The sequence below is a fragment of the Marmota monax genome, unplaced genomic scaffold, assembly GCF_021218885.2.
Source record: "Marmota monax isolate L192 unplaced genomic scaffold, Marmota_monax_Labrador192_F-V1.1 WCK01_AAM20220418_F8-fsc00187, whole genome shotgun sequence".
NCBI lineage: Eukaryota > Metazoa > Chordata > Mammalia > Rodentia > Sciuridae > Marmota > Marmota monax.
In genome coordinates this window covers 3,109,948-3,127,993 of record NW_026694837.1, presented here as the reverse complement: position 1 = coordinate 3,127,993, position 18,046 = coordinate 3,109,948, and the positions used below count along the sequence as shown (strand labels likewise).

At 46.4% G+C, this 18,046-nt stretch overlaps 2 protein-coding genes across 2 annotated transcripts in view; one reads left to right on the top strand and one right to left on the bottom strand.

Moving 5' to 3' along the window:
• Nucleotides 1-15,092, top strand: part of Cul9 (cullin 9) — a 36,419-nt gene extending 21,327 nt beyond the window's left edge. The window contains exons 21-41 of the mRNA XM_046426148.2: nt 152-331; nt 499-608; nt 684-866; nt 1,009-1,169; nt 1,446-1,668; nt 1,765-1,954; nt 7,974-8,119; nt 8,257-8,386; nt 8,547-8,746; nt 9,140-9,390; nt 10,360-10,705; nt 11,120-11,260; nt 11,400-11,564; nt 11,787-11,950; nt 12,316-12,409; nt 12,900-12,974; nt 13,067-13,177; nt 13,330-13,447; nt 13,763-13,896; nt 14,577-14,650; nt 14,731-15,092. Coding sequence (XP_046282104.1) covers nt 152-331; nt 499-608; nt 684-866; nt 1,009-1,169; nt 1,446-1,668; nt 1,765-1,954; nt 7,974-8,119; nt 8,257-8,386; nt 8,547-8,746; nt 9,140-9,390; nt 10,360-10,705; nt 11,120-11,260; nt 11,400-11,564; nt 11,787-11,950; nt 12,316-12,409; nt 12,900-12,974; nt 13,067-13,177; nt 13,330-13,447; nt 13,763-13,896; nt 14,577-14,650; nt 14,731-14,941 — 3,407 coding nt within the window. The 3' untranslated portion in view covers nt 14,942-15,092. The remainder of the gene's footprint in view (nt 1-151; nt 332-498; nt 609-683; nt 867-1,008; nt 1,170-1,445; nt 1,669-1,764; nt 1,955-7,973; nt 8,120-8,256; nt 8,387-8,546; nt 8,747-9,139; nt 9,391-10,359; nt 10,706-11,119; nt 11,261-11,399; nt 11,565-11,786; nt 11,951-12,315; nt 12,410-12,899; nt 12,975-13,066; nt 13,178-13,329; nt 13,448-13,762; nt 13,897-14,576; nt 14,651-14,730) is intronic.
• Nucleotides 15,093-15,502: 410 nt separating this feature from the next.
• On the bottom strand, nt 15,503-17,691 carry Dnph1 (2'-deoxynucleoside 5'-phosphate N-hydrolase 1). The gene is made up of 4 exons (XM_046426253.2): nt 17,486-17,691; nt 16,175-16,243; nt 15,917-16,027; nt 15,503-15,727 (listed from the first exon to the last, which is right to left on the bottom strand). The coding sequence occupies exons 1-4, from the start codon at nt 17,679-17,681 to the stop codon at nt 15,579-15,581; spliced, it is 525 nt and encodes a 174-aa protein (XP_046282209.1). The 5' UTR covers nt 17,682-17,691; the 3' UTR covers nt 15,503-15,578.
• Between the last annotated feature and the right edge of the window lie 355 nt (nt 17,692-18,046).

Genomic DNA, 18,046 nt, shown 5'->3' with positions numbered 1-18,046 from the left:
TTCCTCTCAACCCTACTTCCAGCCTGCTGGAGCAAGCCTTGCTGAGGGGTGGACTAGAGTTCTGCCCCCAAAACCTTTTTGTACAATTTCTCCTTCTCCCTGAACTACCTATCCGCTCATTTCCCAAAGTGGCCTCTTCCTGCCCTTTCAGATGCCGAAGGTGTGAGCTCTCTGGGATGGCTGCTGGATCAGTACTTAGAGCAGAGAGAGAACTCTCAAATCCCCATGAGTCGAGCAGCATCATTTGCATCTCGAGTTCGTCGCCTTTGCCACTTACTGGTGCATGCGGAGCCTCCTCCTGGACCTTCTCCTGAACCATTGACACGGCCCTGTGAGTCCCATCGGTAGCCAGCTGAACTGAAAATCTTGGTTCCTTCCTTCTCTGACTTTCTAGCCCCCTGGGAACTACTGCCCTTTCCAGGAGAATCAGTATCCAAGACCCCTGCGCTCACCCAGAGGCTGAGGTGAAACCCCTTCTTCTGCCCTCTGTCTCCACAGTCAGCAAAAACAGCAAAGTTCGGGATCGGAGCCCTGCGCCCTCACCAGTTCTTCCAAGCAGCAGCCTGAGGAACATAACCCAGTGCTGGTTGAGTGTAGTGCAGGAGCAGGTGGGCAGAAGCAAGCTGAAGTCTGGGGGGGTGCAGGCTGCGCCTCTTATGTCATTTCGTGCTCTGTCTCCTCAGGTCAGCAGATTCTTGGCTGCAGCCTGGAGGGCCCCAGACTTTGTGCCTCGTTACTGCAAACTCTATGAGCACTTGCAGAGAGCAGGTTCCGAGCTGTTTGGGTCCCGGGCAGCCTTCACCCTGGCTCTGCACAGCGGTTTCTCTGGTGCCCTATTGCAGCAGTCCTTTCTCACTGCTGCTCACGTGAGTTTGCCAGCCTCCCAGGCCACAGAGCCATAAACTTGTGTTCGTTTCCTTCTACTCTGTTCTTTCACCTCCTTTCACTCCATATTCTCCTTTGCTGCCTCATTCATGGTTTGCCCAGTGCCTTTTCCATTGTTCCCAGATGAGTGAGCAGTTTGCTAGGCACCTTGACCAACAGATCCAGGGTAACCTGTTTGGTGGATCCCCTGGAGTAGAAATGCTGGGGCAGCTTCAGCAACACCTGGAACCCATCATGGTCCTTTCTGGCTTGGAGTTGGCCACTACTTTTGAGCATTTCTATCAGTGAGTGCAGGTCTGGAGAGGGAGGGGATGGGAGGCTTAGATTCTAGAGGAGAAAGAGTTAAGTTTTAGAGGGGAGGAGAAGGAGGCGGCAGTGGAGAGGAGAGTTAAGTTATAGAGATGTTCATACATTGATGGAAAGCGGGTGGAAAGGAAGAGCAGTAGGGCCTGTGACTCGAGCAGGCTGCAACAGAAGGACCTGCCTTCTGGAGGGGGAAGCTGGGCCTGTACTGTGCTGGCACCTACACTTAGGCCTGGATTATGTTGTGTGTGCTGCAGGCACTACATGGCAGACCGTCTTCTGAGCTTGGGTTCCACCTGGCTGGAGGGGGCTGTGCTGGAGCAGATTGGCCTCTGCTTTCCCAACCGCCTCCCCCAGCAGATGTTACAGAGCCTGAGCACCTCAGAGGAGCTACAGTGCCAGTTTCACCTTTTCCAGCTCCAGCAGCTTGACAGGTTGCTCTTGGAGCAGGAAGATGAGGAGGAACTAGAAGAAGAGGGGGTAAGAGCAAGGGGAAAGAGTGGGGGAATAGGAAACAAGAGAAGACTAGAGTCAAGAAGGGAGCCCATGGACTCTTGAAATCCTTCTGTTCCTCAGGAGGAAGAGGAGGAAGAAGAGGCGGGGAAAGAAATTTTTATGGAAGATCCAAGTCCAACAGTTTCCATGCTGGTCCTGTCACCACGCTGCTGGCCTGTCTCCCCTCTCTGCTATCTGCACCATCCCAGAAAGTGCCTTCCCACAGAATTCTGTGATGCCCTTGACTGCTTCTCCAGTTTCTACAGCCAGAGTGAGGAGCTAGGGAGAGGAAACTGGAGATTGGAATGATTTATTTGGGGTGGCAAGAGAGGGAAAGGAGAGGATCATGGGACAGGAATATGTAGACATGAAGAAATAATTTCTAGGTTCAGCAGTTTCCTAGGAAAGGGTACAAAAGTGTGGGTTGTAGCTTCATTAATTTTTGCTCTTGGTTCCTTCAACTTTCTATGAATTTGTTTTGTTGTTCTAATTTAAAGTTATATATTTAGTTTTCAGTCCTTAAAAATATATATTGTTTTTGCTTCACCCCATGGATTTTTTAAAAAGATTTTTTTATTGGAATATAACTAGTATTCAGTAAAATGTACAAATACCAACTATAAGGCTTACTGAATTCCTAGCCCATGTACAACCACATTCCCCCAAGTAAAGAACATCTTCAACATCCCAGAAGGCTTCACCCTCTGTGTACCTTTTTTAATAGTCAATATCACTCCCTAAAAGATACCATTCTTTTTCCCTTTACTTCCATTTATCACCATAGATTTTTTTTTTTTTTTTTTTTTTTTTTTGGTAGCAGGGATTGAACCCAATCGGTGCTCAACTGCTGAACCACATCCCTAGCCTTTTTTATTTTTTCTTCTGAGACAGGCCTTAAACTTGCAATCCTCCTGCCTCAGCCTCAGGAGTCACTGGGATGTGCCACTGTGCCTGGCTTATCATCATAGATTTTTTTTGGTCTGTATTTGCATATCATACAAATGGAATCATAGAGGATGTATTCTGTTGTACCTGATTTCTTGCACACATGTAATTGTAAGAATTATCAGATCATCAGTTATATCATTAGTTTGTTCTTTTGTATTGCTGAGTCATATTCCATTGTCTGAATCTATTTATTTTTTCTGCTGTTGATAGATATTTGGGGTGTTCCATATGTTTGTTTATTTTATTTATTTGAGGTTGTTTTTTTGTTTTTTGTTTTGGTACCGAGGATTGAATCCAGAGATATTTAACCACTGAGTCACATCCCCAGCCTTTTTATTTTTTTATTTTGAGACAAGGTCATGCTAATTTGCTTAGGCCTGGCTAAGTTACTGAGACTTGCCTAGAACTTTCAATTTTCCTGTCTCAATCTCCCAAGTCGCTGAAATAACAGGCATGTGCCACCATACCCAGCTTCCATGTTTCCATTATACAATATTTTTAATTATTGCTTAGTTCCAAGAATTTTCTAATTTTTATAATTATTTTTTCTTTGATTTGTTAGTTTTTTAAAAGTATATTTGAAAATTTTAGAGTTCTACCTTCATTCTGTTGTGGCTAGAGAATATGATTTTTGTGATTCTGAACCTTTGCAATTTATTGAAACTTCTTTTATGGCCTAATAGATGGCCAGATTTTATAAGTGTTCCATGTATGATTAAGAAAAATGTGGAGCCAGGAGCAGTGGTACCCACTTGTAATTCTAGCTAATAGGGAAGCTGAGGCAGGAGAACCCCAAGTTGGAGACCAATCTCTGCAATTTATCAAGACCTTGTCTCAAACAAACAAAAACTGGATAGCCAGGGCTGTAGCTCAGTGATAGAACACCCTTCAGTTCAATCCTCAGTACTGCAAAACTAAAAAAACATAAGGGAAAGAAAAATGTGTTCCTTAACTGTTGGATATAGGATGCTATATGTTTCATTTAACAGACCTAGTTAATTAGTTAATTGAATTGTTAACATATTCTATGTATCTTACTAATTTTTTTCCCCCGTTCTGGGGACTGAACCCACGGCCTTGTGCATGCAAGGCAAGCACTCAGCCAACTGAGCTATACCCCAGCCCCTTACTAGTTTTTATCTACTTCATCTACTGAGAGAGGTTTGCTAAAATGTACCCTTATCATAGTGATTTTAAAAACTTAACCATGTCAGTTTTGTTATATATACAAAACAAAAATATATATAATTTATATAATAAATATATATTTTATATAACAAAAATATATATCTTATATAACAAAAATATATATACATATAATTTTTTGCTATGTTATTAGATACATTTTAAAATCATTTAGTCATGCCATATAATAGAACTTTCTGTAATGATGGAAAAGTTCTTTCATGCACTCTTTAACATGATAGCCATTCATGGTTGTTAGGTACTTGAAGTGTTACTAACACAACTGAGGAACTGAATAATTTATTAATCAATTTAAATATAAATAACATGTGACTAGTGACTACTATAATGGACTCTGTACATGTAGTCTTCATGGTAAATTAAACTTTGTTATTATTGTGAAGTGAACTTTTTTCTAACAAGGCCTTTTCTCTTAAAGTCTATTTTTCTCACGTATTAATTGTATACCAGCATTCTTTGGTTCTTGTTTTTCTGGTGTATCTTTTTTTTCCTATCCTTTTACTGTTTTGTTTTTGCACTAAGAGAAGTTCTTCATCTTTTACGTTTCTTTCTCTTTTTTTAGTACTGAAGATTGAACTCAGGAGCACTTGACCACTGAGTCATATCCCCAGCCCTATTTTGTGTTTTATTTAGAGACAGGGCTTCACTGAGTTGGTAAGTGCCTCACTGTTGCTGAGGCTGGCTTCCAACTCGTGATCCTCTTGCTTCAGCCTCCCAAGCTGCTGGGATTACAGGCAGCACCACTGTGCCTGGCTCTAGATTTCTTTTTTAATTGTGGCAAAATATAGCTAACATAACATTTGCCATTTTAATGGTTTTTAAGTATACAATTTACTTGTTCTTTTACTTAAAAATTTTTAAAATTTGCAAATAATTTCAAGAAACCCATGTAACCTTTATCCAAATTTTCCTTTTATGAACTTTTCATTAACATTGCTCTTATCATTTGCTTTTCTTGTATATGTATGTATGTGCATGTACATTATCTATGTGTGATCCACACACACATATACACGTTTTTGGCAACCATTACATAAACTCTGCCCCTAAATACTTTAGACACGTTTTTGGCAACCATTGCATAAACTCTGCCCCTAAATACTTTAGTACATACTTCCTAAAGAATAAAGGTATTCTCCTACATAATAAGTTTATTTATTAATAAATTTAACATCTATATTCCAGTTTTGTGAGTTGACCCATAACATTTTCCATGTCTTTTTTTTTTTTTTTGTTCAGGAGAGAATGCAGTCTAGGATTACCTGTCATATTTTGTTGTCAGGTCTCTTTAGTCTCTTTTAATCTAGACTATTTCCTCAGCTTTCTTTGTCATTTGGGAAATTGACTTTTTTTTTTTTTGGTGGTGGTACTGGGGCTTGAACTCAGGTGCTCTGTCACTGAGCTACACCATCAGCTTTTTTTTTTTTTTTAATATTTTGAGATTGTCTTCTTACTGAGTTACTTAGGCTGGCCTCAGCCTCCTCAGGAACTGAGATTTCAGGTGTGCACCATCACATAAACCAGACCTTTAAAATTTTTTAAATAGTTTCTCATTTTAAATTTGTATGTTTTCTCATGATTAGACTTCAGGTTATACATTCCCAGGTGGAGTACTAAGTAAATGATGTTATGTTCTTCTCAAGGTATTTCATCCCCAGACACACAGTTTCTATCTGCCTTTTTGTTTATGATGTTAATTTTTTTTCAATGTTGACGGTTGAAGTTTTTATTTTATTATTGTTTTTGTTTTTTTCGGTGCTGAAAAAAACCTAGGGCCTGATTCATGCTAAGTAATTGCTGTATCATCACAGCCCCCTGTGATGTTAATTTTGACAACCAGGTCAAAAGGTTGTTTGAGTTCTCTACCTTATAGTTAATATTTCTCCCTTGTTACCATTAACAAGCAGTATGTGGGAGAAGATAACTTTAAAGTCATGCCAGCATTCTACTCCCATCAGAATTTTTCCCAGTATAATTTTAACTTTGGCATATCCTTATGTTTTACATATGACTTAAAAATTACCTAGAATTTATTTTCTGTTCAACCCGACAGTCTCTTTTTCTGAGTTGTCAGTTCTAGCCTAGTTATTTATGAATAACAACATCTTTAATCTTTTATTTTATATTTTTATTTACTCTTATGTTTAAAAAGTAATAATAAATTGAATACCTTTGTACATATGATTTATTCAGGGTTTTTGTGCATTTTTACTTTCTTCTTTTGGATTGACAGATTTTAAAAAAAATTTTTTTTCTGTCAGTTTTAGAAGTTATGCATTCACTTTTGCATTGGTCTTTATTTTTCATTTTTATTTTTTGCCATAATGGTGATCAAACCCAGGGCCTCATGCATGCTAGTAAAGTGCCCCTACCTTTATATTTTTAACCTTCTTGAATTAATGTGATTTCCCACTTTTATGAACAATTAAAGGACCTTTGAAAAATCTCAACTCCAATCCTAACTCCTATTTTACTGGTGTTTAGTATTTTGAAATTATCTTTTTTTTTATTTCCAAGTTTAATCATTATTCAATGGTTATTTACATTTGCCATCATGACAATTGCTTTAGTCACCATTCTTTTTGCATCTTGGTCTTTCTATGCTCAATTGTCTTTTTTTTTTTTTTTAAGTACATCCATTAAAAGTTTCTGCATTGAGGGAATATTGGTAGAAAACCTGGGTTCAATCCCCAGCACCATGAAAAAAGAAAAACCTTACCAGTTTTTATTTGTCTGAGAATGGGTCATTTTACTCTTATTTAAAAAACAATTTTTTTATTATAGTAAAATTCAAGCATATACAAACATAATAAATAAACTTCAGCCCACCAGTATATTGTAAGTCTTGGCCAATCTTGTTTCATCTAGTCCCCCTAACCTACTTTCTCCCATCCCCAAATCTGAAAGGTAAGGACTCCCTTTTTAAAAGCAAGGGCACTATCATTACCTTTAGAAGTTAAAAATATTTTCTAATACCATTAAATATATAGTGTTCATATTTCCCTTGTTATCTCGAGTTTTTTTGTTTTTGTTTTTGTTTGATTATTTAGTTTAATGATCCAAGCAGCCCACATAATGCATTTGGTTGAATTATCACTCACTCCCTTAATCTATAGGTTTCTGCCTCCCTTTTTTCCCCCTTGTAATTGTTTCTGGAGGAAATTGGTTGGTTGTTAATTAGAGTTGTCCCCAGGCTGGCTTTTGCTGACTGCATCCACCTGGTATCTTCTAGCATATTCCTCTCTTTCCTTTATTTCTTGAAACCTGATATTTAGATGTAGAGGATTAATCAGATTCTACTTCGATTTCTTGTCCAGAAAGCATTAAGGGTGGCACTGTATCCTTCCAGCAGAAGGCATGTTAGAGCTAGCTGACTGTCTCTCTTTGAGATGTTAAGACAGATCAGTGGATTTCAATGTCATCAATCTCATCTACATATTACATGTAATTTTTCATGAGATTTTCATGTCTGTCATTTTATTGGGGATTATGAAATGGTGATACTATAGTTTTGTCACTCCTTTATGTGTTAGCTAGAATGTTTTCTCTATAAAGAGAAACTTACTCTCATCAATTATTGGTTACCTCAAAGTATAGTTTTTATAGGGAAGGCTTAATCCTTCCCTCTTGTTCCATATTTTTTTTAAAGTTTTTTTCAGTTGTAAATGGACAGAATGCCTTTATTTTATTTGTTTATTTTTATTTGGTGCTAAGGATTGAACCCAGTACCTCACACATGCTAGACAAGTATCTGCCACTAAGTTACAGCCCCACCTGTTCTCCTTTATCTATCTATCTATCTATCTATCTATCTATGTTTTAGTTGTAGTTGGACACAATACCTTTATTTTATTTATTTTTATGTGGTGCTGAAGATCGAACCCAGGGCCTTGCATATGCCAGGCGAGAGCTCTACCGCTGAGCCACAACCCCAGCCCCCCTCCTTTATTTTTTAACCAGTTAGTTATAATAACTGTTGGTTCCCTAGTAAACTCATGTAAGCCCAATGAAGTCTTTTAAAAATGTGTATCATTATGAACTCAGATTGAAAAATATTTTGTGCTTTTATAACCTGACCCTAACCCCCTCATTTCCTTTAGTCTTTACCTCCACCTTTCTCCTCAATAATTTCCTAGGTCAGAACCACCCAGTCCTGGACATGGGACCACATCGGCGACTGCAGTGGACATGGCTGGGCAGGGCTGAGCTGCAGTTTGGTGACCAGACCCTGCATGTGTCCACCGTGCAGATGTGGCTGCTGTTGAATTTCAATCAGATAGAGGTGCCTTAGCTCCTTAACCTCTCAATATTCTCTTCTGCCTGTCTCTATTTTCCTACTAAACTCTCTAGGTCCATACTCCTCCCTCCTTTTCTCTTCCTTTCCCTTTACTCCTGACTGGCCTTGTTTCTCCTCACCAGGAGGTATCAATAGAGACCTTGCTGAAGAATTCTGACCTCTCTGCTGAGCTACTGCACCAGGCACTTCTGCCCCTCACCTCTGAGAATGGCCCTTTGACCCTGCAAGAGGGTCAGGACTTTCCACACAGGGGTAGGTCAGTGGGGGCTAAGCTGAGTCTCTTCTGTGGGGCAGGGGGGCTCTCAGATTGGTGAATGGTATACTAGGGAATGAGTGTCTAGTAGTGTCTTCTTAGTCCTTACTCATGTGTCCCTCCTTATCCTTGGGAACCTGACTAGAACCTGGTTTCCAGGTGTGCTGCGGCTCCGCAGGCCTGGACTCCAGCCCAGTGAGGAGGTCCTGTGGCTCATACCTCCACAGACATACCTGAATGTTGAGAAGGATGAGGGCCGAACCCTGGAACAGAAGAGGAACCTCTTGAGCTGTCTTCTTGTTCGTATTCTTAAAGCCCATGGAGAAAAAGGCCTCCACATTGATCAGCTGGTTTGTTTGGTAGGCAGAGGGGACCATGCCATTGGGAGAGGCAGGGAGTCATGCTTGGGGTTGGGGGATGGAGCCAGAGGTCTCACAAGGTAAGGTAAATCACTCTCAGTATGAGACTTCCATTGGGTAGCATTTCCGACTGGGTTTCTATTCCTGACCAAACAGTTAGAAGTTAGAAAAAAAGCTTGAATGTTTAATGTGTGCATGATTAAGTCATTTAGTTCTCACAGTGATCCTAAATATTATTATTTTGGCCTGTTTGACAGATAAGAAAATAAGGCATGAGAAAGTTAATAACTTACCCATAGTCACACAACCAATAAGTGGTGAGCCAGGCATTGAACTCAGGAAGCCTGGCTCCCCTCAGTAAAGTAATCTGCTTGTTTTGTTTCTTCTGTCCAGGTGCTGGAGGCCTGGCAGAAGGGCCCAAATCCCCCTGGAAGCCTGGGTCGTGCTGTTGCTGGAGGTGTAGCCTGTACTAGTACAGATGTCCTCTCTTGCATTCTGCATCTCCTGGGCCAGGGCTATGTGGAACGGCGTGATGATCGGCCCCAGATCCTGATGTATGCCACACCAGAGCCCATGGGTCCCTGCCGGGGTCAAGCAGATGTCCCTTTTTGTGGCAACCAAAGTACCAAGGCCTCCAAGCCAAGGTAGCCACCCCCACTTCTGTCCCTTTGTAATGAGGTGGGAAGGGTTGTAGGGCCAAAGCCAGTTTGTTGTTTGTTTGTTTGTTTTTTTTTTGTAAAAACACTTCCAGTCTTTCTGTGTCTGGTCCTATTTCCTTTCTCTATTATTTCCCTCCCTTTGCTAATCTTCATTTTCCCTTTGTGTACCACCATTCCCTTAAGTAAGAGGTCTTGCCATCCTTGTCTTCCTAAAAGCAGCCCTTACACAAGGGACCTAAACACTCAAGCCCTTTTATAGATATCTCTCATTCTAAAAAAATATGGAATCTGCAAATATAGAGAGTGCTGAAAAGCACTCTGCTCAGTGAAATATGAAAAAAGTTTGTTCTGAAGAACTTGCTATCAATTAGCCTTTTATAATTGGCCAGCACCCCTAAAACTTCCAACATCAGATCCAGTTCATCAGAAACTGTTAATGACACTAATTTTCATGCCTGCTATTTGCATGGTATGTAAAGTGAGTTCTCTGGAATAATCTTTCTCAAATATAAACATGCACACACATCAGCTGGGATTGGGCTCAGGGCAGATCCTGGCTCAGCAGCGCTTTCTGTGAGACTTGTGCTGCTGGTCCGTAGGCCACACTTTGTGTAATAAAGAAATAGACTACTCTTTCTCACCAAAGGTGCTGCTAGCATTTTGGGTGGGACCTATAGTGGATCTTCCCATCCACTATTGGTTGTTTAGCATCCTTACCTCTGCCCATCAGATCCATGTAGTATTACCAGTCATTGCTACATCCAGCCCCAGCCCCACATTTACCAATCCTTCTGTGGAGGTCTTTGTTCAGACAGTTTGCATTGTAACCCTCAGGCTGGTAAGGCAAATCCAAGTGATGGTGTGCAAGTGGGGAATTGAATCAGGTGGGGTTCAGATGATAGGTCAGATAAATAGCACAGAGATACTGATTGCTGTCTCTTTTCTCTCCCCAAGCCCAGAAGCCATGGTGGCCCTGGCATCTTTACAGCTGCCAGCAGGCCGCACCATGAGCCCCCAGGAAGTAGAAGGGTTGATGGAGCAGACAGTGCGGCAGGTACAGGAGACACTGAACTTAGAGCCAGATGTGGCTCAGCACCTTTTGGCTCATACCCACTGGGGTGCCGAACAACTATTGCAGAATTACAGTGATGACCCTGAGCCACTGTTACTGGCAGCTGGACTGTGTGTACTCCCGGCCCAGGCTGCCCCCACACGCCCTGATCACTGTCCCGTCTGTGTGAGCCCCCTGGAACCCAATGACGACTTGCCCTCCCTTTGCTGCAAGCACTACTGCTGTAAGGTGAGACCCCCAACTCTCCACCCTAACACAGTTTCTTGAAAACTCTGAGACAAGTGCCCAGGAGAGAAAAGGCCACTCATTGCTCAGGCCTCCTTTCTCTTTGGCCTGTCTGCTCTTTCCATCCTTTTTAAAACTTGGGTCCTCCTTCTTTTTCTTGTTCTCTTTACTCCCTTCCTTCATGTCCACTCAACAGTAATTATATTAGGCTAATGCCTGAGCCTGTGCATCCTCAAAGACAACTATAATTTGTGCCAAGCATAAGAAAACCCATAGAGACCAGAAGGATAAGGGTCAGTTGTGAGGTAGATCTAGGAATAGCTGTCTCCGGCCTTACACATGGTAGGGAAGGGGTGGGTGCTAGGTCAGTTACAAGGACACCTGTCTTTTAGCAATCTCTCCTTCTGTCCCTCCCAGTCTTGTTGGAATGAGTATCTGACAACTCGGATCGAGCAGAACCTTGTGCTGAACTGCACCTGCCCCATTGCTGACTGTCCTGCCCAGCCCACCAGCGCCTTTATACGTGCCATCGTCTCCTCACCAGAGGTCATCTCCAAGGTATCCCCTCTAGTCTGAGAGGCTCCAATCAGAACCAAAGGGCCTCCAGGAATGTATTGACCTGTGGGGTGCTAGGAGCCTGGCGGTTTGGCATCCTGGAGAACCATGTACTCACCTTGTGGCACCTGTGGCCCTACAGTATGAGAAGGCCCTTCTGCGTGGTTATGTGGAGAGCTGTTCCAACCTGACCTGGTGCACCAACCCCCAGGGCTGCGACCGCATCCTCTGCCGCCAAGGCCTAGGCTGTGGGACCACCTGCTCCAAATGCGGCTGGGCCTCCTGCTTCAACTGTAGCTTCCCTGAGGTGGCTGCCCTCCCCATACCCTGCCCCTGATCAAGTATTCCCACTCCTTCCCTGCTCAGCACCCCTGCCCTCACAGAATGTGACTTATCCTTCTTCATCCTCTACAACCCTATTGATGTTCACCCTTCTGTGATTTGTCCTCTCCCTCCCTCTCCCAATACACACCAGCAGGGCCACACTGTCAGGGCTCAGCTGTGTCCTCATCACCCCCTTCTGCTCTAGGCACACTACCCTGCCAGCTGTGGCCACATGTCTCAGTGGGTTGATGATGGTGGTTACTATGACGGCATGAGTGTGGAGGCCCAGAGCAAGCACCTGGCCAAGCTCATCTCCAAACGCTGTCCCAGCTGTCAGGCTCCCATTGAGAAGAACGAGGGGTGCCTGCAGTAAGAAGGGGGTACTGTGGGCACTGGGACGTGAGAGGGCAAGGGAGGGGCAGGGAGGCCTGGCAGTAAGAAAGGGACAATGAAGCCTGTTGTAAAGCTCAGAAGATGAATCACCCCTCACTTTGGCACTCCCAGAGTGACTTCCTAGGCCTTCATTTTCCTTTCCTCACTTTTAAATCTATACTGTGGGCAAATTCAAAAGCAAGGGTGCATGCAGCAGGGCTTGGAAAGATGAAGATAACTACAAGGCAGAGGGACAGGCCAGAGGCCCAGGGAATTGTCAGTGGTGTGTCCAGGCACTTGGCAGTCCTGGCACACCCCTGCCCAGAGGCAGGCACCCTCTGACAAGCTAGCTTCCTCCATAGCATGACCTGTGCCAAATGTAACCATGGATTCTGCTGGCGCTGCCTCAAGTCCTGGAAGCCAAATCACAAAGACTATTACAACTGCTCTGCCATGGTAAGGGGCTGGGCACCCAGGAGGCAGAGGCCCAAGAACAATCACGATGGGCTGCTGCTGCTGGCCCTGGGCTAAAAGGGCTTTGTGTCTAGAGCAGTGTGACTGCAGTTGGTACTCGGTGGAGGGGAGGACAGAAGCCACTAGGGCCTGCAGACACTGGGAATTCTGTACTGGGAGGCTTGTTTTCAAGGGCCTTTATCTTCAGAATAAGACTTCTCACCCCCAAGTGGCCACAGAGAATCTGAGGACAGGGCATCCTCAGTGGGTGCCTGGGCATAGCAGAGCAGGACACTGAAGTCGTGTGTGGCTCTGGGCAAGCCTCAAAGTCCCCACCTGTAGAGGGGATTAATAATATGACATGTCCCTAATTTAAATGAAAACTACCTGTGTACAATGCAGAAGCACCTCAATGGGTGGTGGCTGTTCTAATTATTAACTCCATCCTGTTGGACCAAAGCATCCAACAACCCTCTCCACGTGTTCTCACCAGGTAAGCAAAGCAGCTCGCCAGGAGAAGAGGTTTCAGGACTATAATGAACGGTGTACTTTCCATCACCAGGCACGGGTGAGCAGGGAGGGAATGGGTAGGTTGATGGGTGAGGCCAGAGGGCTGGAGTGACTGCATGGGAGGCTGTGCTGAGTACCTTCCTCACACAGGAATTTGCTGTGAACTTGCGGAACCGAGTCTCTGCCATCCATGAGGTGCCCCCACCCAGATCCTTCACATTCCTCAGTGATGCCTGCCGGGGCCTTGAGCAGGCTCGAAAGGTGGTAGTGGTGGGGGAACAGTGTACCAAAGGGTCCTGGTGGGCTTGGGTGCTTTTATCTGACTTATCTGGATGGAGGGACTGAGGAGAGGATAGGTGGGGAGGCAGAAGTGCCAGGCCTCAGGCAGCAAATGCTGACTGGGGCTTCCCTAGGTGCTGGCCTATGCCTGTGTATACAGCTTCTACAGCCAGGACACAGAGTACATGGATGTGGTGGAGCAGCAGACGGAGAGCCTGGAGCTGCACACCAATGCCCTGCAGATCCTCCTTGGTGAGCGGGGCCCCTCTCAGTCCTGAGCATCCATGCCCAACCAGCCAGGTAACACTATGCCCTCATCTTCACTCTGTCCCCATCTTCTTCATTCTGCATAGCTTCTCACCCTTGGGTCTAAAGTCCATGCTATAGGGGCCAAGGGCAGATGTGCACCTGATGGGTTGATCCTGGTCTGTACCCTGCTACTGGCATGTAAGCTCCATGAGTGTCTATAGCCATGCCTGGCACCTGGTAGATGCTCCATAGGTGTTTGTGGAAGGAGTGGGTGAGAATGAGAAAAGGAATCAAGCCCCTGTACCTGTCCCTCTACAGAGGAGACCCTGCTGCGCTGCCAAGACCTGGCCTCTTCCCTGCGCCTCCTGCGGACTGACTGTCTCAACACAGGCATGGAACTGCTGCGGCGGATCCAGGAGAGGCTGCTAGCCATCCTGCAGCATTCCACCCAGGTACCTCTACTGCTGGCCACTTGTGCCTCTGCACTTGACAAGGTCAGGGGCTACCTATGTCCAGCACAACCCTGCCAGAGTCAAGTCCAGAAGGAAAGGCAGTGAGGAGGGTGAATAGATGTTAGAAGGCCTGGGCAGATGTCCCATCCCTGGGACCATCCAGCTGTGCTGCCAGTCCCTGTTTTTTAACCTCCCGGGGTTTCCTATAGAATAGTTGTTGGTTTGCCCATATCAAAGGTTTTTGGCCAGGGTGCCCATCAGAATCACTCAGGGAACCCTTTCAGACTATACTTCCCAGATGTGGGTTCAAAATCTCACAAGTGAGGACCAGAAGGTGAGGATCACTGGAATAAGGAGCCTACAAGGTTCTTCCAGTTCTAATATGGGTGTGTTGTACCTGCACCATGAACCCTGCCCTCAGGTTGTCACTGACTGGAAAATAACTTGGGCAGAATACATAAACACGCACTGTAAGCTGCTTGAGCACAGTGGGGGTTCCCGCCAGTGTATCTTGTATTTCTGGAGATTCCCAGCCAGTTACATTGCACAAAGGCATTTGCTTGTGAAGGGCCATGGTAAGAGGAGGGAGCACTCATGGCAGGAGCCTGGCCCTCAGCAAACACAGCTGAAAGTATGCTGGGCACAAGGCCACATGTCCTCTGCTCTCCTGCTTCTGCCAGGATTTCCGATTTGGTCTTCAGAGTCCAACAGTAGAGGCCCGGGAGGCAAGAGGATCCAACGTACCTGACAATCAGTGAGTAGGGCAGACAGAGCCCCAGAGGGGCAGTGGGAGATGTCAGGCTTCTCTGGGCTCAGAGCAGTGGCTTTCCCTAGGCCCCAGGATTCCTCTGGGCTGGAGGCAGAGGATGAGGAGGAAGAGGACGAGGAGGAAGATGATGAGGATGATGTGCCCGAGTGGCAGCAAGATGAGTTTGATGAGGAGCTGGACAATGACAGCCTTTTCTACGATGAGGAATCTGAAAATCTGGACCGAGAGACTTTCTTCTTTGGTGATGAGGAGGATGATGATGAAGCCTATGACTGAGGGGCAGGATGCAGGAAACTGCTGGAGTTGCCCCACCAGAATCATGGGGCTGTGGGGATGGGGAGTTCACCGCTTCCCACCTTTGTGAGGAGGGGATCTCCGGTGTCTGCAGCACCCTCTTCTGTTTACTGAATAAACTTTTTTTCACAAACTTCTCTGAAAGGAGGCTGGATAGCTTCCCTAGGGACAGCCGGCTTCATCTCCCACTGTTCCCCTCATACTGTTGTCTTTAGACCTCCAGACTCTTCTGCCCTCTGAGAAGGCCCAAAACAGACCCATCTGGTCTAAGCTGATAAAGGGAAGTGTAGTCCACAAGGTCCAGAGCCAGGTGCAGACCCAGCCCCACTTCAGAGGAGATGAGATGAAAGAAAGGCCACCCCCCAGGATAGCCTTCCTCCAAGAACATGAGGAGGTATCCTCCTCTTAGGGACCTACAGACTTTTAAAGGGTCTCTCTCTACCTTAAAATGAAATGTGGCAGGGGGGGGGGGATATGACCAAAGACTTGCCCCATCCCCACCAAAATACAGACAAAACCATAGAATTTTAAACAATTCTTTTAATTTGCTACTGGGCTAAAGGCAGGAATGATAACTACAGCAGTTTCAGTCAGAAGGTTTTAGTAAAGTGGGCTTAAGTCAGGCAGTTGGGTCATCAGAGACAGCCACCTGCTCAGGAGGATCAGCCTCAAAGTATCGATCCAGAATGGCTTCCACCTCTCCCTCTTCGTAGTCCCACACCTGGAACCTTGAGCCGTCTGCTGCTCCCCGGATCATGGCTGAAAGCACTGGGGAGGGAAGGGAAAGTGAAGCTGCCTCCCTTCTAAACCCCCCTAACCCCCGTAGCCCCCCGTTTCCTGCCCTAACCCACTGGGGAAAAGCACTGTGCTCAAAGCTTACTAAGGAAGGAGCTGAGGCTGGACCTGCAGAAAGCTGGGGTGTGACAGGGGTAGTCGTCTACGGCTTGGAGTACTTACCTCGGCCAGACTGTGGGCGAAACAGGCACAGGATTTGCTTATTGAGGGCCACAGCCCGGCCCAGCTCATAGCCTACACCCAAGGATGGCTGTGTCACTTCAGCCACGACCACTGGAAGAAATGTGAGATTAGGGCTTAATACCTGGGGCCCTTGGGCTTGTAAGCAAAGGATAACAGTTGGCTGTAGTGAGGAGGCCAGGATGTCCCCGGGAAGCTAACATTCCAGGGGAGCTTTTAGGTGGAAGGGAGGTCACTCACCATCTGCCTGCTGCAGCCAGGCCAAGTCTCGCTCATGGATAAGCCTGTCGCCCCCAGCAGCCTCTTCTCCTAAGGTCAAAGAAAATCTGGTCAATGATGCTCCCCATCCTGGCTCACAGTAACTCTCTGTTGCCCTTGATGACTCTGTGTCCACCCTACTCTGTGAGGGAGAACTTCAAGGGCTTGTCCAATATGAGGAGCCTGTCAAAAGGGGTGATCAACTACTATATATGTACTTTTTTTTCCCACTCAACCCTGTGCAAGGTGGCAATGTGTGATTAAGGCACATGAAGATATAGGAAGGACTAACATTGTGGAACCAAGTGGCTAGACAAAAGTTCATGGGCACAGAGGGTAAGGACTGCTGCTTCCAGCTTGATTAAATGCTATCCTTCAGGATGGTGAGGCTCACATCTAGAGGCATCAGAACCACTGGACAGCTTGTTAAAAACAGATTCAAAGGCTTTATCTTATTCAAAGGCTTTAATCAGACTGGTGATTGATAGATTACATTTTAAACAAAACTCCCTCCTGACACTTGAGCACACTTAAGCTCTAGAACTACCAGACAAGTAGGCCCTATGTAGCTAGTGGACCTTGAGCTTCAGGATCCCTAACTTGCACAGGCCTTTTCTAATTCCCTAGCAATTTGGTTTTGTGATTTTTGTTTTTTAAAAGGTCTCCAAAAATTGCATTAGGTCCCACAAATCATGGCCTTGCTCTTGGGTAAGGGAGGTGGAATCACTAAGTTATCTGGGCAGAAGGAACAAACTGGAAGGATGGTGAGATTCCAGACCAACGTTATCAAAACTTGGCTTTAGAAAGATCAGCTTCCGGGTCTTTCACTCAGCATCACTTTGATAACAGCCTGTACAGAGGACATTCAGGCTGAAGGTGGCTCAGGAGAGGGTGGTTGAGAAAAGTGGGGTCTGTCGGGTCAAAGAGAGGGCTGATTCTTAGAAAGCGGGGAGGCGGGGCAGAGGACCCACGGGCGAAGTGGGACATGAGCTGGGAGAAGTGGCCCAATCTGTCTACCTTCAGCTCTTCGCCAAAAGCGCCCGGGAGGGGGCTGAAGAGAGTTCAAGGGACCGAAGTAAGAGAGCCCGATGCTAGGACTGGTGTCTCACCACAGAGTACTGGGGCAGACGCCGCCTGCGCCCACCGGGGTTCCTTCTAGGGCGGGGGCGCTGGACCGAGCGCCGGGCAGGAGGGTGGGGCGTGCAGTGGCCGTAAGAGGCGGGGGCCGGGCCCGTCTCTCGCTAGCCTGTCCCCAGGTCTGCCTCCCCGCAGCCCGCGCCCCCGGAGCCTCACCACGCGCGCCTAGCTCGGCCGCCGCCATGTGCTCGGTGAGCACTGCCCCGAAGCGCCGCAGCCGGGATACGATCCGCGCGTACAAAGTCCGGTCCTCGCGTCCGCCACGGATGCTCCCGCAGAAGTACAGGGCCCGGCGGCCCGGTGCGCCCGGCTCCACCGGCTCCCCGCGCCCCCGCGCCCCGGCCGCTGCCATCGCCGCTGCCGCGCGCTGCTTCCCGCGCCAGGGGGCGCCTGCCGCGACCACGTGACCCTGGAAAAGGGGTCGAGGGGGCCGCGAGGGGGAGGACCCGGCTAGGCCCTCTTGGGAACCCACCCCTCTGGGCCCTTCTGGACTGTTTCCTTATTCTCAAACCCTCCACCCACCCATGGGCCACTGCAGCCGGTTCTCCCAAATATTTCCAGAACCTGACGCCCACCGCCACCCTGCCCACGCCCTACCCCCTCTCTCCACAGCGCCCTGCCCCTACGGCTCTGCGCCTGCCTCACCACGGTTTCCACTCAGCACCGTGAACACACGTGAACAGACTGAGAACTGCCACCCTCCCTGCCCAGAACACT

What these genes read in the sequence shown, in the direction of transcription:
- Dnph1 (XM_046426253.2), bottom strand. Translation starts at nt 17,681, where the DNA reads ATGGCAGCGGCCGGGGCGCGGGGGCGCGGGGAGCCGGTGGAGCCGGGC. An exon ending in GGCCGAGCTAGGCGCGCGTG is followed by an intron (nt 16,244 to 17,485) that starts GTGAGGCTCCGG and finishes CTTTGACCTTAG; the next exon opens with GAGAAGAGGCTGCTGGGGGC. An exon ending in TCGCCCACAGTCTGGCCGAG is followed by an intron (nt 15,728 to 15,916) that starts GTAAGTACTCCA and finishes TTCCCTCCCCAG; the next exon opens with TGCTTTCAGCCATGATCCGG.